The sequence below is a fragment of the Trachemys scripta genome, chromosome 10 (assembly GCF_013100865.1).
Source record: "Trachemys scripta elegans isolate TJP31775 chromosome 10, CAS_Tse_1.0, whole genome shotgun sequence".
NCBI classification, from domain to species: Eukaryota; Metazoa; Chordata; order Testudines; family Emydidae; genus Trachemys; species Trachemys scripta.
Genome location: NC_048307.1, coordinates 43,824,259 through 43,849,617, shown reverse-complemented (window position 1 = coordinate 43,849,617; position 25,359 = coordinate 43,824,259). Strand labels below are relative to the sequence as shown.

The 25,359-nt window shown below is 48.9% G+C and overlaps 1 protein-coding gene across 3 annotated transcripts in view; it reads right to left on the bottom strand.

Moving 5' to 3' along the window:
• Positions 1 to 25,359, bottom strand: part of GRAMD2A (GRAM domain containing 2A) — an 81,164-nt gene that overhangs the window by 14,513 nt on the left and 41,292 nt on the right. For all 3 annotated transcript variants that reach the window (XR_004647367.1, XR_004647368.1, XM_034783288.1), the window contains exons 4-8: positions 22,810 to 22,882; positions 22,151 to 22,254; positions 20,423 to 20,521; positions 15,938 to 16,009; positions 12,324 to 12,386 (exon numbers count right to left, since the gene is read on the bottom strand). Coding sequence is in view for 1 of the 3 variants with exons in the window: in XM_034783288.1 (XP_034639179.1) it covers positions 12,324 to 12,386; positions 15,938 to 16,009; positions 20,423 to 20,521; positions 22,151 to 22,254; positions 22,810 to 22,882 (411 nt within the window). In the remaining 2 variants the exon portion in view is untranslated. The remainder of the gene's footprint in view (positions 1 to 12,323; positions 12,387 to 15,937; positions 16,010 to 20,422; positions 20,522 to 22,150; positions 22,255 to 22,809; positions 22,883 to 25,359) is intronic.

Here is a 25,359-nt window from a genome sequence, read left to right as displayed (position 1 = left end):
TTAACCCTATCTCAGAGCTGCTGGCAGGTCTCTGAGCGTCTCTCACACCTCTGGATCTGTAGTTCATGAGAGAGGGATTTGTAAAACCCTAACCTGGGCTGATTTCACCCACATGGCTGCGCGAGCCCTGTTCTCTCCGGTCTCGGCACACAAGGAGGAGCCGAGGGGGCTGGAAAACAGGGAGCAGGGCTGGCGTTGTTTCCAGTTGGCAGTTCTCAGGTGTGGAGGGCAGCCTAGCCCGGGGGGGGGGGGGGGGGGGGGGGGGGAAGTCTGATCTCCACCCCCCTTGGGTTTGATGAGCCCCATGCAGTGGCTGGGAGAGACGAGGAGACATCTCTGTGCTGAACCATGTAGGGGCCCCAGTGGGTAGGTGGAGCACTGCCAGGATTGGACCCTTGCTCCGGGGGTTGTGGGGTGGGGGAAACAGTGCCTGGTGTGTGCTGGCTGGCAGATGGGGAGTTCACACAGCCGCTCCTTGCTGGGAATAAAGTGGGCTCTGTCTAGCCCTGATGTGGAGCAGTTGACTGCCACTCCGAGGCACCACCCAGTGGGGTTTGGACACAAGGCTGTTCTGCTGCTCTCTCCCCATCCTGTTCATCAGCTCCCATGAGTGTTTGTGGGGGAGGGGCCAGTGTCTAGGCCTCACTGGGCATGTGCGTGCTGAGCCACAGCAAGCTGCGCTGAGCATAAAACCGACTGCTCTGGGCACCTGGAGGGCAGAGGCAGAGGCCCTGGTGTGTGCCCCAGGCCAGTCCAGCTCCCCACATGCCTTACCCCAGCAGCCAACTGGAAACAACACAAGCCCTTGTATTCCAGCCCCCTTGACTCCCCCTTGTGTGCCGAGACCAGAGAGCCCAGGGCTCGTGGGTGAAATCAGCCCAGGCTAGGGTTTTACCAATGCCTCTCCTATGCATTATAGATCCAGAGGTGAGAGGGATGCTCACAGCCCTGTCAGCAGCTCCTCAGACAAGAGGTCTGCTACATTCCCCTTGACACGGTAGTGAGGAAGGGGAGTAGCAACTGCACCAAGAAGTTAGAGCTATAGCCTGATCTGCAAGGAGAGGGACTCATGCGAGAGCTTGTCTGTTCCTTCCCCTCCTCCTGAACTTACCAGGTCACAGGTCAGCTTCCAATAAACCAACCAACCCTTGCACTGGTCTGTGTTCTAGGAGGATGAATCAAGTCATTGTCTTCAAACGAGGGGTCTTCTCTGGAGACTCCTCTTCCTACCCCACCGCTTCATCATCCTCCGCCTCTGGGCTTCTCTTTGCCCTGGAGGTTGGATGGGCTCCCTGCAGAGTCCAGCACGGCTCCTGTTAGACCTTCCTTCCTGCCCCATGGTAAGAGGTGGCTGTCTCGCTAGGCCAGGGAGCAAAAGCCCAGCTCAAAGGATCTACACGAGTTGCATCTTGGTGCAAAGCACTCACATGTGAGCACTGAGCAACTTCCAGAAACCACGTCCACAATGGCTCGGGGAGAAAGCTGTCAGGATGGATTCCTCATGCTCAGCAGCACTACCCGGCCTGAACCCACAGCTAGCTGCTAACAATACAGACCCTGTCCCTAAAACATAACATCGGAGATGGTCTCAGGTAAGATGCTGCCAGCTTCTTCAAGCTGGCGCCTTAACCCCCAGCCTCCCTGGAGCTCCACTGGATGTGCTGCTCTACTTCAAATCCCAGGCTTGAAAACAAGGTGGGATTTGTGCTCTGGGAATTCCAGCCTAGGGAGCAAAGCATCTATGGCACACAAGAAGGTGCATTGCAAATACTAAGCATACAATTGCTCTTACAGCTCCTTGTTGGAGCCAGGTAGCTTCACTCGGGCTGTTAAGGGCTTCAGCTACAACAGGACCTTTTAACCGGCAGCAATTCCTATGCTATTACACATAATCTTGCCTTGTTCACACTCACCATGAGCATTATCTATAGGCCAGAACAGCTGTCCCTCATGGGAGGCCTGACTCCTGGAAGCTCTGAGCACTATATGGTGCATTAGGCAAATGGCTAACAGATAATAACCAGTTACTTGGCAAAGTAGAAAATAATTGGCCGTAATAAAAGACGATTATCAACACAGTTGTAAAACCAATACAAGAGCTGCAAAAGGAATATTGATCACTGAAAGGGCCTCTGCAGTATGGCATGAGACCACATGACCGGCCACGTAACATAAGGAGAGGTGAGCAGAAATAGCAACAGATTAGGGCAATGTCTGCTCACATGGACGGAGACATTGGCTAGATCACCTCAATGAGCTGCCTCCCTGAGATTCAGGTGAGAAAACCTGCCCCAACGTTGGAACAGCTTGCAAGCCGCTGACAAGCGCGCCAGAGCTTCCCTGACACTGTCACAGCCGGCAGCCTGAGCTGCGAGAGCGCACGTCCCCTTTGCTACGTCTACACGGGCAGGCACGGAAAGGAAATGTACGTGGATCCTGCTCTGAGTGGATGAAGCAGACACAGCTGAGCCAGCTTGGGCCCACCAATCACAGTAGCCAAGGTTCTGGGTTCTCTCATTTCAGGGCACAGAGCCCTCACTGTGGGAGAAAGCTTTTTTTAAGTATCAGAGGGGTAGCCGTGTTAGTCTGAATCTGTAAAAAGCAACAGAGGGTTCTGTGGCACCTTTAAGACTAACAGAAGTATTGGGAGCATAAGCTTTCGTGGGTAAGAACCTCACTTCTTCAGATGCAAGTAATGGAAATCTCCAGAGGCAGGTATAAATCAGTGTGGAGATAACGAAGTTAGTTCAATCAGGGAGGATGAGGTGCTCTGCTAGCAGTTGAGGTGTGAACACCAAGGGAGGAGAAACTGCTTCTGTAGTTGGATAGCCATTCACAGTCTTTGTTTAATCCTGATCTGATGGTGTCAAATTTGCAAATGAACTGGAGCTCAGCAGTTTCTCTTTGGATTCTGGTCCTGAAGTTTTTTTGCTGTAAGATGGCTACCTTTACATCTGCTATTGTGTGGCCAGGGAGGTTGAAGTGTTCTCCTACAGGTTTTTGTATATTGCCATTCCTGATATCTGACTTGTGTCCATTTATCCTCTTGCATAGCGACTGTCCAGTTTGGCCAATGTACATAGCAGAGGGGCATTGCTGGCATATATAACATTGGTGGACGTGCAGGTGAATGAGCCGGTGATGTTGTAGCTGATCTGGTTAGGTCCTGTGATGGTGTTGCTGGTGTAGATATGTGGGCAGAGTTGGTATCGAGGTTTGTTGCATGGATTGGTTCCTGAGTTAGAGTTGTTATGGTGCGATGCGTGGTTGCTGGTGAGAATATGCTTAAGGTTGGCAGGTTGTCTGTGGGCGAGGACTGGCCTGCCTCCCAAGGTCTGTGAAAGTGAGGGATCATTGTCCAGGATGGGTTGTAGATCACTGATGATGCGTTGGAGAGGTTTAAGCTGAGGACTGTAGGTGATGGCCAGTGGAGTTCTGTTGGTTTCTCTTCTGGGCCTATCTTGTAGCAGGAGGCTTCTGGGTACACGTCTGGCTCTGTTGATTTCATTCTTTATTTCCTTGTGTGGGTATCGTAGTTTTGAGAATGCTTGGTGAAGATCTTGTAAGTGTTGGTCTCTGTCTGAGGGGTTGGAGCAGATGCGATTGTACCTCAGTGCTTGGCTGTAGACGATGGATCGTGTGGTGTGACGGGGGGGAAGCTGGAGGCATGAAGGTAGGCCTAGTGGTCGGTGGGTTTTTGGTATAGGGTGGTGTTAATGTGGCCATTGCTTATTTGTAGGGTGGTCTAGGAAGTGGACCTCCCGTGTAGATTGGTCCAGGCTGAGGTTGATGGTGGGGTGGAAGCTGTTGAAATCATGGTGGAATTCTTCCAGGGTCTCCTTCCCATGGGTCCAGATGATGACGATGTCATCAATATAGCGTAGGTAGAGAAGGGGCGTGAGTGGACGAGAGCTGAGGAAGCGTTGTTCCAGGTCAGCCATAAAAATGTTGGCATATTGTGGGGCCATGCGGGTGCCCATAGCGGTGCCACTGGTCTGGAGGTATATATTGTCACCAAATTTGAAATAATTGTGCGTGAGGATAAAGTCACAGAGCTCAGCAATAAGTTGTGCTGTGTCATCATCAGGGATACTGTTCCTGACAGCTTGTATTACATGGATACTTGGAAGAAGTGAGGTTCTTACCCACGAAAGCTTATGCTCCCAATACTTCTGTTAGTCTCAAAGGTGCCACAGGACCCTCTGTAGCTTTTTTTAAAAAGCCCCCAGGAGAGAAGAGTAATCCCATTATTACAACAGGATCCCATTAAGGTGGGGGTTCCAGGGGCTAGAGCACTCAGATGGCCCATAGACAGACATTTACTCTCCCAGTCACTAGAGAGACTTTGCAGCAGGATGGGGAGCTGAAGGGCTTAAGATGGCGCCAGCCTGGGCTCAGCAGATGGGATCCGTTCCCTTTAGCAGTCTGCACAGATTGTCTGACTGCTCTCTTCCATGGGGCAGCCGTCCCCCGCGTGCACACAGAGAGACAAGTCTCCACTTCGTGAGAGCCTGCAAGAGCTTTACTTCGGAAGCTGCTGTTTGACAGCAGCTGCAGAAAATAAGGATTTCGGAGAGACCAGCACATCTCAGCGCTCCCTGCACAACACAGAGGAGCAGAGAGACAGCTTCTCTGGGGCACATGGCTACCATGCGTGCAGCTCCAATGAGGTCACCAGCTTCAGAATCAGGCCATCGCAAGAGAAGTCCAGCAGTCAACAAATCCAACACTTAAAAGCTGTTGTCCTAGCCCCAGTTAACCCCTGCTGGAGACTCACTTTGTCTGCAGTGACTTGCATGCTGACAGCATTGCTAGTGTATGTCAGTCTCTCTTTGATTAAAACAAACACCTGCACAACCACCAGGTGGTGCACACACCTTATCTGAGTAACCTGTGCTTGTACTGCTGTAGCCCTCAGCTCTCCTAGCCCCAGGTCCTTCCAGCAGTTAATCAACATCAAGAGAATGTAAAACAGATTGGAAGCCCTTTGGTCTTCCTAGAACGCTACTGGGTGCTCTAACACCATCACTCATTCTCTCATTTCCTCACCATGGCTCAGGAGGTGTCTGTATCGAAAACTTGATAGTTTTCAGGGAGATGTGTCTTGACCAGACTGATTTTTTTCAAAACTCGGGAAATATCTTTGACAGTTTCCTACACAAGACACTTGCCATTCAACTAGCTGCCGTAGGGATTTCATTCGAGGGGCAGCACAGATACCTGCCCTAAAGGGAGAGCTGGTGGGAAGATTTGCAACACCATGGTTTTTTTCATTGGAAAATGCCAATTAGTGGAAAGGAAATTTCACAGAAAAAGATCAGTTCCAACTAAACTTTCTTTGGGAAGGTTTTTCAGGTCCAGATGAAAGAGAGAGATCAACCACCCCAGAAAAGAAGGTTACTCACCTTGTGCAGTAACTGAGGTTCTTTGAGATGTGTGTCCCTGTGGCTACTCCACTTCAGGTGTTCGTGCACCCCTGCGCTCGTAAGCGCCTGGTTGGGTCGCACATGCGTGGTCCCTGCCTCGTGCCGCTGCAGGCAGTTAACCGACGCTGTGTGACAAACCCCCACTCAGTTCCTTTTCTACTGCAGAGACTAATAAGGAAACTCCGAAGTAGAGGGGAGGAGGGAGGGTAGCGGAGCACCCACAGGGACACACATCTCGAAGAATGTCAAAGGTGAGTAACCTTCTCTTCTTCTTTGAGCACTGTCCCTGTGGGTGCTCCACTTTAGGTGACTTCAGAGCAGTGCCCTCCGATGAAAGGAGGGGCTTCAGAGTTGAAGTCGTGACCTCCAATAGTATAGAGCATCTGAAGGAGGTATCAGACGTTGCCTGTTGCTTTAAGGCATAGTGCTGTCTACAGGTATGGGCTGAGGTCCAGGTAGCAACTCTACAAATGCCCGTGATAGGTACATTGTGCAGGGAAGCAGTGGAGGCTGATAAGGCTCTAGTGGGATGTGAGTGAATCCCCATGAGGGATTGGCAGTCGCACTGATGATAGAGTTTTGTGCAATTATGGATCTACTTGGAAAGTCTTTGTTTAGAGATGGTGCTCCTTTTGGAGCATTCAGTGATGGATAGAAACACTCTGGGTGATTTATTTTAGTCCTGTCTATGTAAGAAGCCAATGCCCTCCGAACATCAAGATTATGAAGTGTGTAATGTGTTCTGTGTGGTCTGAGGGAGGCTTTATCCTCAAAGAAGACCATGTATGGGTGTTCCGCCATGAAAGCCCACAGTTCTGCCACACGTCTGACTGGTGTCATTGCCACAAGAAATGCTACTTTCATAGAACGGTGTAGCAGTGATTATGTAGTCATGGGTTCAAATGGGGAAGAGGTGATGATCCAAAGAACCAGGTTCAGGTCCCATAGTGTAGTAGGCTCACGGTAGTTCAGGGTAGGCATTACTGAGTACTCTGAGGAAACATTGGGTCAGTAGATGGGTAAAGACGGGATGGCAATCCATCTTGGGGTGGAATGTTGTGATGGTAGGTAGATGGACTTTTATTGAGTTCATGGATAGGTCTGACCATTTGAGTTCTAATAGGTAACGCAGTATAGAGGGTAATGTCCCTGGGATGGAAGTCATCCATTTTAGTTGGCACCAGGCCTTAACTCATCTCTCCTTCAGGATGTATGGGCAACAGTTCATTTCTGTTCAACTGCGTAACTATATTTTATATCACCTCTGAACAGGTCAGCACAGGTTCTGTGAGCCATGGAGGAGCCATGCTCTGAGGTGGAGTTTCAGTGGATGCAGGACACGGCCTGAGTCCTGGGACAGCGGGTGAGACAGAAGTGGGAGTGCGATTCATGGATGCACGGTCATGCTGAGCGGGTAAGGATACCATGGTTTGGCGAGACCATGCTAGTAGAATTACTGTGGCCCATCCAGCCTGATCTTGTGGATCACTCAGTTCAAGAGAGGAATAGGAGGGAAGGCATAGAGAAGGGGAGCATTCCACTGGTGGAGGAATGCATCACCTAATGACTGCACACAGAGACCTGCACCAGAGCAAAAACGAGGGTTTTGGTATTTTGTGCAGTTGTAAAAAGGTCTACTGTGGGGAATCCCCAGTGTTGAAATACATTCAGGAGTTGTCAAGCTCCCTTTGCGGTCCTGAAAAATTTGTCTGCTGAGGGTATCTGCTGTGGTGGATATTGTGTCTAAGTCACTATTGTCAGGGTTTTATGGCTTGCATACAGAGCTACTGTGAGTGTGCTCCCCTTTGTCTATATATATAATAGATACAAGCTAAGGCTTCAAATAGCCTTGTCCTTGATGAGTGGCAGGAATTGGGAGCAAGCGTTATGGACAGCTTGAAGTTCCAATAGGTTTATATGTCAAAGGGATTCCGCAGGGGACCAGTGGCCCTACATAGAATGTGGGTGCAGGTGTGCGCCGCATCCCAGGAGTGAGGCATTTGTGGTCTGAATGAAGGGTGCCCCCGTGCATACGTTGGTCAGTTTTGCCCACCAGAGAAGGGGGTCCTTTATTTTGCCCGATATTGTGGGGTGCTTGTTTATGCTGTGCCTGTGTGGAACAAAGCTGATATGTAGCCTTCCTTGTAGGCAATGGATGTTTAATCTGGTGTGTCTGACAGCAAATGTTGTGGCTGCCATGTGGACAAGGAGTTGGGGGAAAGTCCTGGCAGATACCTGTGGGCTATTCTGCACAGTGGTATGAGGCTGGTGAGAGTGACAGAACGTTGTCTTGGTAGTGAGGCTATGGCCTCGATAGGGTTGAGGTGGGCCCCAATGAAGTCCAGCTCTTGCACTGTTAGAATGGGCTGGTCGGTATTTATTAGGAAACCCAGATTTGTGAAGAGCGTGACCACCTGTTCAGTGGCTTGCAATGCTGTGTGCTGGGTTGATGTTCTTAGCAGGCAGTCGCTTATAGTGTATAGCGTGACCATCTTGAATCGTTGTGTTTCTGACGAATTTGTTGAATTATTGGAGGTTAATGGTTGGGATGCAGCAACTTGAGAAGTAGATTGTTGTCCCCTTATGGCCAGTGTCTGCGACCTTGTGAGACAAATCACCGCTGTGGTTGTGAATACATTGGCCGGTGGTATCATTGGGATGTAAAGTAATTCCTCTGTTTCCTCTTGGGTTTGGGGTTATAGGTTCCCAAGGATAGGAGAGTTGCTCATGAGTCCATGAGTGAGTGGAGCGAGTCGTCTGTCTTTTGGTGAATAAATTTGGGCTGGCAAGTCTTCCACCGTGGATTGCACCTCTTCGGGGAAGCCAGAAAGATAGAGCCATGAGACTCTTCTCATTACAATCACCGTTAACACAGATGTTGCAGCCCTGTCCTCAGAATCAAGTGCTGAGAATTGTTCTCCCTTGTCCGTGGCAATAAAATTAATCAATCTGGACATTTTTGTGTAGTTTGTATAGTTGTATTTTGTTAGTAATGTCACATAGCTGGCTATGCGGAGGTGATGGGTAGCCAAGGAGTAAGCCTATTGCCAAAACTGATCAAGTCTTTTCCAGTCCTTATCATGAGTTATGTTTCTGGGCTGTTGTTGCATGGCAAGTAGCTGGACTGCATCTATCACTAAGAAATTAGGCACTGGATGCGAAGTCTGCGCCCTTTGTTGGTACGCACCTCCTGTCTGACCTCCCGCCAGCTGGAGGGGCGGCTGCAGGGGTCCACGGAATGACCCTTATGGGGTCCATCAGTGCCTCATTCATGTGAAGGGCAATTTTTTTTTTTTAAACAAAGTGGATGTATGCAAAAAGTCCACTAGCTCATGCGGTATCATGGGGATCTCCTCAAGGGAGATGTCCAGAGTGGGCCACCCTCTCAAATAAGCCATGGAACAGTTTGAAATCATCCCCTATATTAGGGGGAGGAGGCATAAAGGTGTCCTCTGTGGACAATGATGGCAAGTGGGTAGGTGATGTCCCCTGCAGGAGCTGGGGTTCTTCCTCCTCTTCTCCTGGTACCACTGAGGGTGCTGGTACAGAAGTTGTGGGGGAATTACTGTGTGCTGGGTCTGGCCGTGGTGGGCAGTCCCCCCTTGTGTGGGGCATATGACCCATGGAGTCCACTATGCCCACTGGGATGGGAGCAGCATAGGGGGTCCCCATACCACTGTAAGTACCCGGGGACAGCATAATATGCCCCAGGAGAGACTCCTGGATTGACTGACTCCTGATGGATAGGAGCCGGTGGGGGAATAGCTCCCTGTTCTTCTCATCTTCCTCCTTCAAATAAAGAGCGAGACAGTGAGTGATGTTTGGGATGCAGGGAGACTTGGTGCCGAGGGTGTCATTCTCGTATTGATACTGCGGATGGGGGATCGGGGCAGAGCCAAATACCAGAACCCTCTGTCTGAGGAACTGCTGCTGTGCTGGTTTGATGGGCCTCTGTGGCTGTCTCCTTGTCAGTGCCAGGGCTACGGAGGAGAAGGCAGCACTGCTGGCTGTGCCTCTGTGCGTGTCGGGTGCGCCTTTGAAGAAGCAGCCTTTTGTAGTGGTGCTGCGGTGCTGTTTGTAGATCGTGGTGCGGAGGCACAAGGTTTTGGTTTCTCCTTACTGCCTGTGTCAGAGCCGGCTCTTGTGGAGTCTCTGGCTCTAGCGATGCCAGGATTTTCCGCTCCCGGTGCTGACAGCGCAGCCGGTGCTGGTATTGGAAGCCTGCCTGTGGAATGAACAGACATCGCAGTGCGAAGGCACAGGGTTTTGATTTCCCCTCAGTGCCTGCGTCAGAGCCCGCTCTTGTGGAGTCTCTGGCTCTAGCGGTGCTGGGGTTTTCCACCACCTCAGCTCCCAACACTGACAGCCCAGGCGGTGCTGGCATTGGATGCCTGCCCGCGGAGCAGCTGTAAACAGTGGCATGGAGGCACGGGGCTCTGACCTCCCCTCAGTGCCTGCACCGGAGCCATCCCCTGCAGTCTCTGTCTGCAGAGGTGCCAGAGCTCTCAGCCACCCGAGCTCCCTGCGCTGACAGCACAGATGGTGCTATTATTATCCATGGGACGGCTCTGTTTTGTTTTGTTTTTTATTCCTGCAGTGGGGAACTCCGATGTGGGGTTGGAGAAAGGACCCCTGTCTGAAGCCGCAGTTGGCGAAGGGGGGTGTCCCGAGCCTCATGACCCGAGGTCCGAGAGACCTCTCCACTCTGTGCTGTTCTGGCCGGGAGCCTGAGGCAATGCAAAACTTTGTGGATACCTGCTTCGCCCAGGCAGCAAACGCACGGACCATGGCTGTCAGGTCTGCAAGCCCTGGAGGCAAGGCACTGAAAGCCCGGGAAACCGGGCATTCCCGTTGGAGGGCTTCGGCTTTCGCCCTCAAACAGCTGTTTCTGAAGTTCCTGGCCATGAGGTTTTTTATTTTTTTTTAAAGCAAGGAGAAAATAAAAGGGAAACAAGCTAAGTAGCTGATAAGGAGGAAACTAAGTAACTGACTGTAACTAATTAACTACAAAGTAGCGAGGTGCTGCTGATTGCTCCGACTTGTAGCCAAGGGCGGTAGAGAATGAACTGAGTGGGGGTTGGTCACACAGCCTCGGTTAACTGCCTGCAGCCGCACGAGGCAGGGACCACGCATGTGCGACCCAACTGGGCACTGCTACCAAAAGTCTCCGACTATGAGCGCAGGAACACCTAAAGTGGAGCACCCATAGGGACAGCACTCGAAGAAGAATAGCCAATAGCATCGTGGTCAGGGGACTGACATCCCAGGAGAGTGCCCTTACCACCGGACTATTGGGTATTATGCGGTGGCTCTCTCATTTTTTCCATGAAAAATCTGAGAAGCTCCGGTTTTTGTTCCAATACAGAATGGAGTCAAATTTTGAAGCCACAAAATTTGTCACAAAATGGAATTCTTGTTTTCCAGCCAGCCCCACTTAACATTTCTGCCAACATCTTTCCATATATACTTTGTGCTCTCTGGTGTGCTGGGATTTTCATATAGAGTTATTTCCCCTGAAAATACAAATAAATAATAATAATAATAAAAGCTGATCTTTGAGTCTGATCCACTGGTGAATCGGCTGAACAGAAAGTTTAAGATAAGATGTTTTTAATCTATTGGGGTTTTTGCTCATTTAATCATGTTCCCAGCATGTTATGAGTGTTTAGGACTCAGGCAGCTTTATTCAATTTTAAGATCTCAGCTCTAACCAGCAATGAAGAAGCTGTTTGAATGTCAAGCAGATTTTATTTCTATTAACCTGGACTAGACACTTGAATATGAGCCTTCAATTCAGGCATCAACACAAGGTTTCCTAAATGATCCCCTTCACACCCCATGCCCCCCATTAATATCCATTTCTGTCAAGTCATGCTGGATTCTGTCAAAAGATCCTGCAGGCCATACTAAAAAAAATAGAGCCTAACCGTGACCTTCCCTAACAACCAATGTTAAACATGATTTTGGCTGTGGGAGGAGGCAGGCAGAGGAGCTGGTGTTCACCACACTCCAGTGCTGCTTTTGGCAGGTTCAAAGCGCATGGGGATTTTATTAAACTTGCTAACACTTCAAACAGATTTCAGAGTAGCAGCTGTGTTAGTCTGTATCCGCAAAAAGAAGAACAGGAGTACTTGTTGCACCTTAGAGACTAACAAATTTATTAGAGCATAAGCTTTCGTGGACTACAGCCCACTTCTTCGGATGCATATAGAATGGAACATATATTGAGGAGGTATATATACACACATACAGAGAGCATAAACAGGTGGGAGTTGTCTTACCAACTCTGAGAGGCCAATTAATTAAGAGGAAAAAAAAAAAAAACTTTTGAAGTGATAATCAAGTTAGCCCAGTACAGACAGTTTGATAAGAAGTGTGAGAATACTTACAAGGGGAGATAGAATCAATGTTTGTAATGGCTCAGCCATTCCCAGTCCTTATTCNACTGGGAATGGCTGAGCCATTACAAACATTGATTCTATCTCCCCTTGTAAGTATTCTCACACTTCTTATCAAACTGTCTGTACTGGGCTAACTTGATTATCACTTCAAAAGTTTTTTTTTTTTTTCCTCTTAATTAATTGGCCTCTCAGAGTTGGTAAGACAACTCCCACCTGTTTATGCTCTCTGTATGTGTGTATATATACCTCCTCAATATATGTTCCATTCTATATGCATCCGAAGAAGTGGGCTGTAGTCCACGAAAGCTTATGCTCTAATAAATTTGTTAGTCTCTAAGGTGCAACAAGTACTCCTGTTCTTCTTTTTACTTCAAACAGATGTTTCACAGCCTGCGGCATTAGTGCTCATATGTTCACCGCAGAGGCATTTTACCAGGGGCATTCTGTGATATTCTATTGCTGTTATTGATTCCTTGTTTGCAAATATGGCTCTTACCAGGGATACGGAATCAGGTTCCTCTGTGAATTCTTTCAAACTCAAACTCTTCTTACTTGAAACCTGGAAGAGAGGGAGGAGCAGACATTACCGACCCATCCCCAGGGGATCTCCACTGGAAGGCACTGAACGGAGCATCCGGATTAGGACACTCCACTGCCCCTCTCTCCCCCAACAGAAAGTTATAGTAACTCTGGGTTCCAAAGCTGCTGGTGAGCCTGGTAAGAACATTGCCTGTATGCGACCTTGCCACATGCAAACCCTTAGGGGTTGCGGCTCCTGTACATGTGACTTCTGGAAAAGGGTTTCTGACAATGGGTTATTCCAATGGAGACAGGGTGCTCAGGCTAGACTGGGCTGGAGAAGAGGTGAATGAGGAGTCAGCAGCATGTGAGTGTTTCTTCTCGTTTCCAAGACTGAACAAAACCAACATAACGTAAAGACACTTTGGTGACAGTCTGGGCTTGGGGAGGATGCTAGGAGCGCCGAACTTTGAGTTCCAGCTCTCCAGACCCATGGCCAGACTTTGGGTAAGTAATTTCCCCTCTCTGTGCCTCAGTTTCTCCTCCCTGTAAAACAGGTAACACTGACTGGGGGGGGAGGGGAAGAGCAAGAACTCCTGAGGCAGAGTTATTGGGTTCCACCTAATTTGGTTGTCAGGATGAATCAGCAGAAGAACTCTGCAAGTCCATGAAAGATCCAAGCTCCTGACAGCCTGTTACATGCCAGAGGTACTTTTCTGGATTAAGGATACCTCTGAATTATACCACACACCCAGATAGCTCAAAATAAAGACATCAGAAATAAGGTGGTTCTTTGGAGGCTTTTTAAACTCAGCACTAGGTTAAGGACTGATGGATTTCTTCCCCTCAGACTTTTTTTAAAATTTCCCCTAAGATTTGTACCATGGTTTTTATTCCAAAATTTAAAACCCCTGTAAAGAGAGTGTAAAAAACACAAATACCAGCAGAGCCAGTGTTCTTACATCGAGGTTATAAATAATGCACATGCACACCATTAGAGCAAAGAAATTCCTTGGATTCAGCCTAGTTTATCAGTGACCTAGAAAACAGCAGAAATTCAGGCTCTCTTGTGATGCGACATGTGAATTATGTATCACGGGCCCGATTCTGCTCCCGGTCAAGACAATGGAAACAGCATCAATGCCAATATTATGACATTATCCGCCAAGTGGATTTTCCATATTGTGAGCTGCCACTTGACAAAGACCACCTTCGCCTTCAGCGTAAACTGAATTAGGGACAGTGAAGGCAATGTACATGTAAGAGGATGGCTTGGACCGGTCAAGCAAATGGAGCATCCATAATTCTCATCCAGGTGGGATTTGAACCTCTCTCCCCCCCGACTCCCAAGAAATATATATAAAAAAAAATTTAAACCCAACCCCAGAAGTGAGTATGACTTTCTTGACTTTAAAACAAATGAGTGCTTTATAAAATACAGCGCATGACGTGAGAGAGACAAGGTGGGTGTATTGGACCAACTGCTGTTGGTGAGAAAGACAAGCTTTCGAGCTCTTCCTCAGGTCTACTCCAAAGGCTGCATCTCTCAGCAAGATAGCAATAAAAGAGATCACCTTATCTCTCTAATATGCTGGGACCAACACGGCTACACCACCACTGTATATAACAATGTATGTCATGGGCCGTTTAACAGCACACGTTAGGATATGTAATTTAGCTCCAGTAGCACACTGCACTACTGTGTGCATGCATGCAGGCGCGTGCACGCGCACACACACACACACACACACGTACGTAGGAGGCAAATTACATGGACATGTATTTCCTTATATTAAGCATACAGAACTTTCCATCTTCAAAGCACTTTAATAAATTCTCACTCCCGCCCCCCGGTGCATGATCCCCATTTTACAGGTGGTGAACCGGGCACAGAGAAGTGCAGTCACTTGCCCAAGCTCCTGTCAGTGTTAGATGCAAGAAGGATGGTCTTGTTGCTGAAGTGCAGGATTGACTGCCCAATGCTTCTATTCCCCGGTGCCACAGATTGACCCTTGGGCAAGTCCCTTAAGCTCGCCACACCTCAGCTTCCTCCTCCATAGGATATTGCTGACCGACCTCACAGAAGTGCCGAGGCTGAGTTAAGTCACGTTTCCTGTATTCGTTTATTTTAGGGCGACAGATGGAAAAGCCTTATTGGAACATCCTGCCCATGGCTATGATCTGGCTCCCAGCCCTGTGCTCAGATGTCATCCGGCTCTCCGGCGGAGTCACTTCAGTGACTGCCCGAGAATGAAACATTCGGAGAGCTCTGTACTGCAGCAGAACGCACAGCACTCAGACAGAGGTTTAAGCATCAGCCATCTGTGTAGGTACTGGCTTAATAGGAGAGGGGATTGGTCTTGCGGTAAGGGTAAGAACAGCTCAGCTGTTCTGCTGCCCGAACTGGGAACGAGAATCTAAACAGCAGGTTTATCCCCAATGGCCTGGACTCATTTATTATGAATGGAAACATTGAGGCATTAGCATTCCCTGCATGGGGCCTATCTAAATGAAGCTAACTGGGGTGCGGGGGGGTTGATCTAACAGAAGATTCCACCTAGAGGAAGCTAACCTCACCAGCCAGGAGCATGTTTTCTCACCCCAGGCCGTATCTAGGCATATTCTGAGTCATGCGAGCATGCTGGAGAAGGTTGGGGAGGTTCGAGGAGCTGATTGCTAGCTAGGCATAGACCCAGCCCGATACGATCACTTGCTCCAAGGCGCAGTTGCAGAAAAGCTCTATTCAGGAAGGTAGTGCCTGCCTGGCACTGGGGCCTGTGCCGTGGGACTGATATCCTGCAAGCCTTTCCAGGCGGAGACAATCTCATGGATTTATGATGGTCCTGATTTCTGAATGCCTATCATTGGCAGTACTGTCATTTGCCAGCAGAGGGCAATAGTTCAGCCTCCCAGATGTCCCTCCCTTAGGACCTGTCCCTGGGGAGCCTCTCAGCCGAGAATGCTGGCACATGATGCTCCCCAATGGGGTCTGTGGTATCCCCTCTGCTCCCACTCTCCAGCATTTGAGACGGCTCCCCCAGCACTATCAACGCATCTAAGCCCTATGGTTCTGTTGGGGGCGTTCATTGGTTCCTATCAGACAGGGATAGACCCAGTGCTCCTCTCTCATCACTAATCCAGGCACCATTAGTAACAGGCATTTGAAGCTGGATGAACAAAGTCACAGGGGAAGATGCTCTTGCTCCCATGCCCATTCGAGCTGCTCCTCCACCCCCGGCAGTGGATGTCCAGCTCACCCTGCCTGCATACATGGGGCAGGGGAGTAGCAGACCAGTGAACAAACAAAGCCATGCAACTGAGATGTGAGGCTGTAACGTTTGATCCGTCTGGCAAACCCTTCAGAGTCTGCTCTGCAGCAGCATCCAGGACAACTATTCCCAGGGGGCACACAGGGAAAATACAGAGCCTTCCACCATCCTGGACAGGGGCCATGTCACACAACGCATGTGAGCAACGGATACAGTGCTGCCACCGTCTAAGCACAGTGGTTTCAGGGCACGCACTTCAGTCTCGAGCTCCCTCCAACCCATTGGTGGGAGCTACTGGATTTGTGATGAACTAGAAGGGTACCTGTAGGTGCGTGCAGACTCTCCTCAGCACATCGTACACGCTGTCTCGAGAGATCAAGGACACAAAGATGTACTGAAAACAAACAGAGAGAAGCAGCAGTGAGATGCTATCCCTGTTCAGCACATGACATCGGCCCGGAGGCACAGGCTCCTCTCTCTGCTGGGATGCTCAGAGTTAGAACCAACAGCACATTGGAGTTCTGGCTCCCGTTTCACAGTGTGAGCATTTAAACGCTCACCACCATGCTAAGCGCTCTGTTGAGATGCACAGGAGCAGGTTACAAAGAACTGATGCTGCAGCCAGCCGTGTGGCAGACTCAGCACAGCGTCATGCTGATGGACGTGGGAACAGCTCGTTTTGCTAACAGAAGGGCCATCCGCAATGGTATTATGGTTCTGTGCAGGAACACCAGGACTCGGCGTCATCCTACTCCCAGAGGAGAGGCAAAAACTCTCATCCCACTCACACTAGTGGCAGTTTTGTCACTGACTTCAGTGGGAGCAATTAGGCCAACACTGGGTACCTTGAAAAAACCTACCTTTCAGGTCACTAACAAAACAAATTTAAGATTTAAGACTTAGGACTTTGCTTCTATGTACTGTAGAGCGGCTTTCAGCAAGAACTCATCTCTAATGGGTTCTAGAGAGCATGTTTTCAGCCAGCACTAAAATGCAGCCACCTCTGGGGTGCAATATTGGATTATCAGCACCAGTACTCACTAGTCATGGAATCTGGACTCAAAAGGACCTCGAGAGGTCTTCTAGTCCAGTCCCCTGCACTCATAGCAGGACTAAGTATTATCTAGACCGTCCATAACAGGTGTTTGTCTAACCTGCTCTTAAAAATCTGCAATGATGGAGATTCCACAACTTCCCTAGGCAATTTATTCCAGTGTTTAACCACTCTGACAGTTAGGGAGTTTTTCCTTGATGTGATTTAAGCCCATTGCTTCTTGTCCTAACCTCAGAGGTTACGAAGAACAATTTTTCTCCCTCCTGTTGTAACAACCTTTTATGTTGAAAACTGTTATTGTGTCCCCCCTTCTCTTTTCCAGAAGAAACAAACCCAATTTTTTTGATCTTCCCTCATAGGTCATGTTTTCTAGACCTTTAATCATTTTTGATGCTCTTCTCTGGACTCTCTCCAATTTGCCCATATCTTTCCTGAAATGTGGCGTCCAGAACTGGACACAATACTCCAGTTGAGGCCTAATCAGTGCAGAGTAGAACGGAAGAATTACTTCTTGTGTCTTGTTTACAACACTCCTGCTAACACTTCCAGAATTATGTTTGCTATTTTTGCACTAATGTTACACTGTTGACTTATATTTAGCTTGTGATCCACTATGAGCCCCAGATCCCTTTCCAGAATATTCCTTCCTAGGCAGTCATTTCCCATTTGTAATGTGTGCAACTGATTGTTCCTTCCTAAGTGGAGTACTTTGCATTTGTCTTTATTGCACTGAATATAATGTAGGAAAGGAAATGAAGAATGACTATTTCACTTGCAACTGGGGGGGATGTTAGACAGGTCAGAGCTGAGACTCCAGCCAGGATGCTGGGGCTGGTCTCTCTAACTCAAGGAAAAAAGTGAGATAATTAATTAGTCAGAACCATAAGTGCCAGCTTCTAATTTTCCCCAGGGGTGCTCAATGCCACTCAGCCCCAGACCCCAGACCCCAACCCCCTCCTGCCCTGCTTCTCCCTGTCCCTGCTCCACCCCCATCCCCATCCACCTCTTTCCCAAGGCCCCTCCCCAGCCCCACCTCTTCCCACCCTCACTCTGCCCACACCCCTTCCTTATCCCGTTCTGTCCCTTTCACTGAGCACACCCATCCCCACTCCTCCCCCTCCCTCCCAGCGCCTCCTGCATACAGCTGAACAGCTGTTCTGTGGCATGCAGGAGGCACTGGGAGGGAGGGGGAAGAGTTGATCAGCAGAGGCTGCAGGCAGGTGGGAGTGGGGAGTAAGGGGGGAGCTGGCTGCCGGTGGGTGCTATGCACCTGCAAAAAAATTTTCAGCCCTGGAACACCCACAGAGTTGGCACTTATGGTCAGAACAGTCAGAGTCTTGGTGTTGAATTTTTCCCCAAGGCAGAAGCTCCAGCATCACAAGGCCCCAGTGTTGTGTGGGCCATTGGCAGTACTGAAGCCTCTATAGGAAGAGTTCCATCTACTCCACCATTTCCTACCATCAACAGCAGGACAGAACACTGGCCACCGCTTGTATTCTGCATGGTTACCCTCCAAGTGAGGAGCCCTGTTCCTGTGAGAGAGCAGCGCATGGAAATTTACATGACCCTTTTAGAAAGCAGGGTTCTTGCGAAGTTTGCTCGACTGCATAGCAGAACAGAGCATGGAAGGGGAAAAGCATTCGGTGCGTGCACATAATCAGTGGGAAAATAAGTAAGTAACAATACCATTTTCCTCCAGAGGGCCCAACTTAAAGTCTTATTCCTCCCACTGTTAAAGATGTCACTACCAAGCTGGAATTTCCCAACAAGGGGCTGTTTTCCATACTGCTTAGCTTTGCTCTCACATTTTAGTGCCAGGAGGAGGGGTGTACAGAAGGCTGGCTGTCTCCAGAAGTTCCTTCAGCTTCATCTGTAGCAAAACTCAGAAGCTTAACACCCACTTCAAAGTGTCTGTTCTATTATAGATGTGTCCTCCTCTGCACTCCCCATCCCTTGCACAAACAGCGACTTGTTTGCTGATTAAGTGGGGATTTCATTTTTTGAAGCACACTAACATTCCAAACCAGGTTTTTGAGGCTCAGCCTCCCCTTCTCTTCCAGCTGCCATTCCCTATGGGATACCATGCCCAGGACAAGAGTATCTGCAGGCTTTACCTGATCTGTCATTCAGAAGAGAAGTGGCTGGATTTAAGCAGAAGCATTAGAGAATTCTGCTCACAAGTTCAGATGAACTGAGTGCGGGAAGGTCACATGCCTCTTGATGTAATTGTTTCAGGATGCTGAGTTCACAAGACTAATACGCAGGGACTTGACAGTGTGAAAGGATTCACGGACTGGCACACGGAGTTTTTTTTTTAAAGTTCAGATTCGACAGTTCAGCAGAAGAATCCCCATGGTTCAATGGCTCTCCATCATCCTTGCCAGTCCCCCCACCCCAAAACCAAATTTAAAAACATCAAAAGGTTTCCATTTTTCAATTCAAAACAATTGTTTGGTTTGAATTTTACTTCAAATTTGATTTTGAAAAGGTTAAACTTGAAAGCAAAATGTTCTGTTCAGCCCCCAGCATTGTTAACTGTTTGATTCAGCCACCGGACTGAAAGATCAATTATTTGCACAATTCTGCTCTCCAGTTGTGATGGTTTGGGCCTTTGGAAGACGTGGAGAAGAGCTGGCTAAAGCAGTGCTGGGGTCTAGGACATGGCGCTTGTCCCTTCAGTTCAGCAGTGTTCCAAAATCCCAGCATAGGGCTTTGGCTGCCAAGGGGCCAGCTGAGAGGAGACATTATACCAAGGGCCTCATCATCTGCGCTCTTTAATATTCCATGGGACCCTTTGCAGAAGGAGCATTAGCTAGATCTGAACAAAAAACTCACATAACACAAGACGCTAGGCATAAACCTGGATAAGACCCCCCGTTACTCTTGGGCTAATGGGGTTGGCTGGAAGCCAAGAGGAAGGTAGCCAGGTTCAGCTGGGTTTCACTTTGTGTTCGTCTCAACCACAAAACATAATTCACAGGCAGGAGAGAGGGGGTGCATGTGTGAACTGAAAGCAAAGATTCTCCCAGCTGTATTGTCTGCCCTCAGACCCTAGCCAAATTCCAATATGCGAATGACATTCTGCCTCCGCACGCATCCCCTGTGGTTCCAGTTGGGGATGCGAGTCTCCTCTTCGTTTCCTGGCCTAAATTGTGTAGTGTTACTGTAAGCAGTTATGGTGCCAAGTATCAGGGGGTAGCCATGTTAGTCTGGATCCACAAAAATAACGAGGAGTCCGGTGGCACTTTAAAGACTAACAGATTTATTTGGGCATAAGTTTTCATGGATAAAAAACCCCACTTCTTTTTACCCACAAAAGCTTATGCCCAAATACATCTCTTAATCTTTAAGGTGCCACCGGACTCATTGTTTTTGTAAGCAGTTAAACAGCTGCTATGCCCGACCCCAGAAGTGGCTGCACCAATTAAGGCCCATCCTTCATACCTTACTCACACCAACGCTTATTGCTTTCAATGGGTGTTTTCCCTTAAATATGAAGTGCATGATTGGGTCCATGTTTGGTAAGCATTTGGGGATGGTCTGGAATGAGAGATGCTATGTACATTTAGGGTTATAATAATAGCTGAGTTGCCAGGTCCTCTCAGCAACACGACACAGAGCAGCTACCCATGTTCCGTCACATCACAATGGTAGCTGTGCAGGGGAGCACCCTAGGGGCCTTCTGTCGGATTAGACTCTCACATGAGACCACAGCACAGCAGCTGAGTGGAAATAAGACCCCCAATCAGTTACCTTTCTGCTGGCATTGGTGGTGATAGCCAGCCCATTGGGCAGCAGCCGGGCCGTTTTGTGCTTTTTTATCAATTGAACCGAGACCACTGGGATAACCACCTGAAATGTAAAACAAACACCAGGTAAACGCACACGTATTATAGGTGGGGATCCAACAGCGAGGAACGAGAGCCACAGAAAAGCCCATGAGAGAGCTGGCAGTTCTGTGTTCCATGCAGGGAGTGGAGACTATGCAGTCAATAAGGCATGGGGCCATGCAGGGTATGTTTATGCTGCAATAAAAGACCTGCGGGGGAAGAGCGGGGGAAATCTCAGTGCTCAGACCCGCAGTCCACCAGCCTGAGTCAGCCGACCAGGGCTCTGAGACTCGGTGCCGTGGGTATTCCCCCTTCCCCTGCAGTGTAGGCATACCCATGCTGGCCAACGAGGATTAAACATAATACGGAACAGCTGCCTGTTAATGGAGCTCTGTGCGCCCAGTGCACTGAATGAGATGGGTGCTTTGGGAAAAGAACAGTATGTGATGGGCAACCTTAATTCTCACATTTCCTAACTTCTGAATGCTTGACTTTGCAACCTTAGTGATGGTTTGTTAACATAGTTCTGTGTGGAATTTCTTTAGAAATACAGTGAGCCAATCTCCATTACATGGATGTCTAATTGCATCCTGTATTTGATAGTAAGCTAGGTAACAATCATTGGCTGGGGACATCTTTACATTTACTGAGCAGTATTAAGGATCACCGCACTCTATGTAGTAACCTCGGTTTGAAAAGGTTTTTAGTTTATACATTTTCAATACAATTAACACAAAAAAAGACCATTGTCCAATACTAACAGAGCAGATCTTTGTCTAGGGACCTAGATAAGAGTCTCTGCATTCAAGGGCACAGTTAAAAATAAACCAGGATGTAGTTTCATAGCAGAATAACTTCACTGAAACATGCTCAACTTTGGGAGCTGACTCGCATTCCTTCTATCAGAGATCTGTTTAAACAGGAATATCCGCTGGTATAAATAATTCAGCTGCTCAGCACTGTTTTTAAAGGAAGTCAGTTCTAAAAAAAAAAAAATTTAAAAACCCCCACAAAAAAGCTACCTGTCAGCTACAGCATTAATAGTAAAATGTCAAATTACAACTCAAGCAGAGAGTTGAGAGGAAGATTCAGATCTGTTTCAGAATCCTCTAGGAGCCTTTGATCTTGAGGCACTGACAGTTTGAGCCTCTAAAAATATTTGCGGTGTGGAATTAAAAAAGCAACACAAATAAACAATATTTCTATTAAGAAGACTCAGAGGTTACTAGATATGTAGATGGCTCTCCCAGCAATGCATGAAAACCCCCCATCCCTGCTTATGGCGGGCTGATTTTGGCACTACAGCATTATTTAACAGCTTAGGGCTGGAGGGCAAATGCATCACTGAGGAGAACATCTGGCAAAGTAACCCTTCACTGGGCGCTAGAAGTCACATCTCATCCTGCTAAGCCAGAACCTGGGCCGGGGGAAGGAATGGTGCAGGGGCTTCTGTCTAAGAGCAATAAATTCTCTCTACGAGTATGTGACAGAATGAGGTACGGGTCCATTAGGCCCACATGGGACAGAGGTCAGTGCTAGGCAGTGACGGGGAAGGGAGATCACTGCCATATGCTGGCGCTGGTGTTTTGGAATCAAATGTCAGGCCTCTGCTGAAGGCAAAGTGCGGTGGAGAGCAGCCGCGCGGCGTTACCTTGATGTCCTTCCCGAAGAGGTTTGCATAGAAGCAGAGCCAGTTGGGGGAGATATAGAGCCGCCCCTGGATGAGGATGTCTCTCTGGAGCGCACAGGAGCAGACTGTAACACACACAGAGGTAGCATTGGGAGGGGAGAGGAACCCACAGACCTCAGATCCAGCCCCACAGCAAAACCCACAGATCCCTGTGCAGATGCCATGCCTGGGGACTACAGCACGTTGCCAGACACCTGCCCTGAGATGGCTGCTAGCTACAGTGCCCTGGACATCCCCCTTCTCCCCGTTTTGGGGGCATCTGATGTTCATAAAAGCAAGCAATCCCACCATGCTAAGCACTGTCCCTCACAATTAAAGTGTGTGGCGTGAGGTGGACAAACTCCCAACAGAGCCCAGGCTACGACGATCAAACTCCTCTGCTCCTGACCTCCAGCCGGGACTCGAAGACTGATCTCCAGCATGAAAAAGCTTGTGTGTTAATGCACTACAGTATATTGGGGCCCGGTGGTGTTCTGCATTTGTCACCTTCCTCAGCCTCTGGTCTCAGCCACTGTCTGGTCATCCGTGGAACGGGGAGGGCCGCTGGTCTGACACCAGTGCAGCACTGAGGTTCTGTATAGAAGTCTCTCTACTCCCTCGAGTCTGTCTCCACCACTCACCTTTCAAGACACTCTCCTCCGTGGGGATGTCCTTGAACAGCTTGTGGTACTGCGAGTTGTATTTATTTGGTGTCTAGAAATTAAAAAGACAGTCAGGTGGTCAGAGAAGCTACCTGGTGACCTGACTGATACACAGACAAGAAACATCCCCGTCTCCCCCTGAATGGGACCCACCCCGGATCCTCCTGCTCCAGAAGCCTGGGGCCCTGCCACTAGAGCTAAAGAAGAATTGCTGTAAGAGGTACAGGGTCTATGACACAGTGGGGCAGTTCCAATTTTATCCAGTAGAGTGCAATGGTGCACACTTACACTAGCCAGCTCCCTATAATATTTAGTTCATCTAGGAGATGACCGTCTGAATGTTCGTGCATTGAAACAATTTGGGCACTAAGCCAACCAGGAAGCAAATGTTTGGCCCAACACTTTAGCTTCCTCCATTATTAATGAATATTATTTATTATTTGTATTTCCATAGTGCCTAGGAGACAGACCAGAACCTCATTGTGCTGGGTGCTGTGCATATACAGAACAAAAAGACGGGCCCTGCCTTAAAGAGCTGACAGTTGTAAGCTTGGTCTACAATGCAAACTTATGTTGGTATAGCTACGTTGCTCTGTCCTGAGGAGTTTACAATCTAAGTAGCGTCTTCACTAAGCACTACAGTGGCTGTATGTGTAGACAAGCCCATGCTAGAGACAAGAACTGGCTACAGAGAGACGGGGATGTACAAGGATGCAATGAGACAATGGGTAATTAATCTAAGAAAATTAAACTCTTCAGGACATACACTGAGCAATATATTTTTGGTGCCTTTTAAAGTACTATGTAACAATGGAAGCAGAATTGAAGAGCATCAGCAAAGGCGGAAAGGCGCTGGCCAGATCTCTGGATCACACAGCTGGGCCCATTAGCACCCTGGCACCACATTTATGCAATTCCCAAGTTTAAAATGGAATTATGTGCAAGTAGCTCACTGCTCTCTTAGTAAATCTGGTGCAGAGAGAAAACCTCCTGAGATTGTACAACAAAGAAGATTTTACTCCTTAGATTAAATCCCTTGAACACCCGAGAAGCAGCCTCTCAGTTTTGTCTGAACTGCATCTTACCCATGTGCCAATGTCTGTCAACCAAGCAGACTGCTCCACTGCACTGGCAGGGACAGAAATACAGAGCTGGGTGCAGCAAGATCCTGCGGGCACAATAACCCACACACAAGAGGAGTGACACCAGGAGGATGCTACTTAGACTGTTAACTCCACAGGGCAGGGCCTGTCTTTTTGTGTTGGGTTTGTACTGAGCCAAGAATAATGGGGCCATGGTCTATCACTGGGGTCCCTAGCACCACCACAATACAAAGCAACTGCGAAACCATGTGGTAACCCAGGGGACCTTCCTCGAGGCAGATGAGCCATTTGCACAACGCCACCCTCTAGGATTTATTAAGAAGAAATAAACTGAGCCACTCACAAGCGACTCCACCTGCCTGGTTAGGTTCTGTAGCTGGCCAATGGGCTCAAAGGCAGCAGAGAGAACCAAGAATCTGCAGAAACACCTGCCCTTCATCCACTGCTAGGAGAACACACCCATCACCACCATCCCATACTGGGCCCTGGCCTACAGCTACACTGACTGACAGCAGTGGTGGAAGGAATCCAGCTGTTGTAGGAGCCACTGCAACCTGCCAGAATGATCTACCCCTGTACATCAGACATGACACGCGGCAAGAGCCAGATGCACTGTTTGCATCAAGAGATGGTGTCTTCAGCAAGGGTCTAAGCAGGGGTTAAAGTGATAGAATGGGGGGAGCTCCCCCTTCTTTCCCTGGTTAGGTGAGCAGCACTCCCCCATGGGCTCCTTGGCAGTGTAATGAAACAACAGCTCCCCCCGACTCCCCGTTTCATTCCACACTGGGACTAATATTCGTTTGTTAAGGCCAGCGGGAACCCTGCCCTCCCTCAGGCAGCCATGGGCCATCTCCTCCATCAACAGCCCCTGCTGATCTGCACTCAATCGGGCATTCGCTGGTCGAAGCAGCAGGTGTAGCACCAGCTGGAATTCCAGCAGATATGACGCCCTCTGACAGAGCCTGCCACCGCAGAGACAGGCAGTGGAGCCTGAACCAGAGCCGCCCGACCTGGGAACCACCACAAAGAGCCCTTGCAAGGAGCCTTACATGCCCTGGGTTTGGCATATGATCACAGCAACATTGACCCCAGACACAAGGAAAGCTGTCCCTTTAAGAGAGCTGGGGCTCAGCATTACCTGTGCCAAGGTTAGCTCACCTCTCCAGGTGAAGGAAATGACACCAGGACAGGAGCATATGACTAGACACCAGGCCTGCTGGGGAATACAAGAGCAGCCTGAGTTCACTCAGAGAGGCGCTGCTAGTACCAGGGCCGGCGACAACTCTGTACAGCTCCCAGCCAGGCGGCCTGTGAGAGACACCTGCTAGGAGCAGGAAGCCCAGCTAGGAGGGCAGAGAACCTGGGGAGGGGGCTGTCAGCAACTGGAAAGACTTTTGAGCTAGAGGGAGGACTACATGGCTGCTGA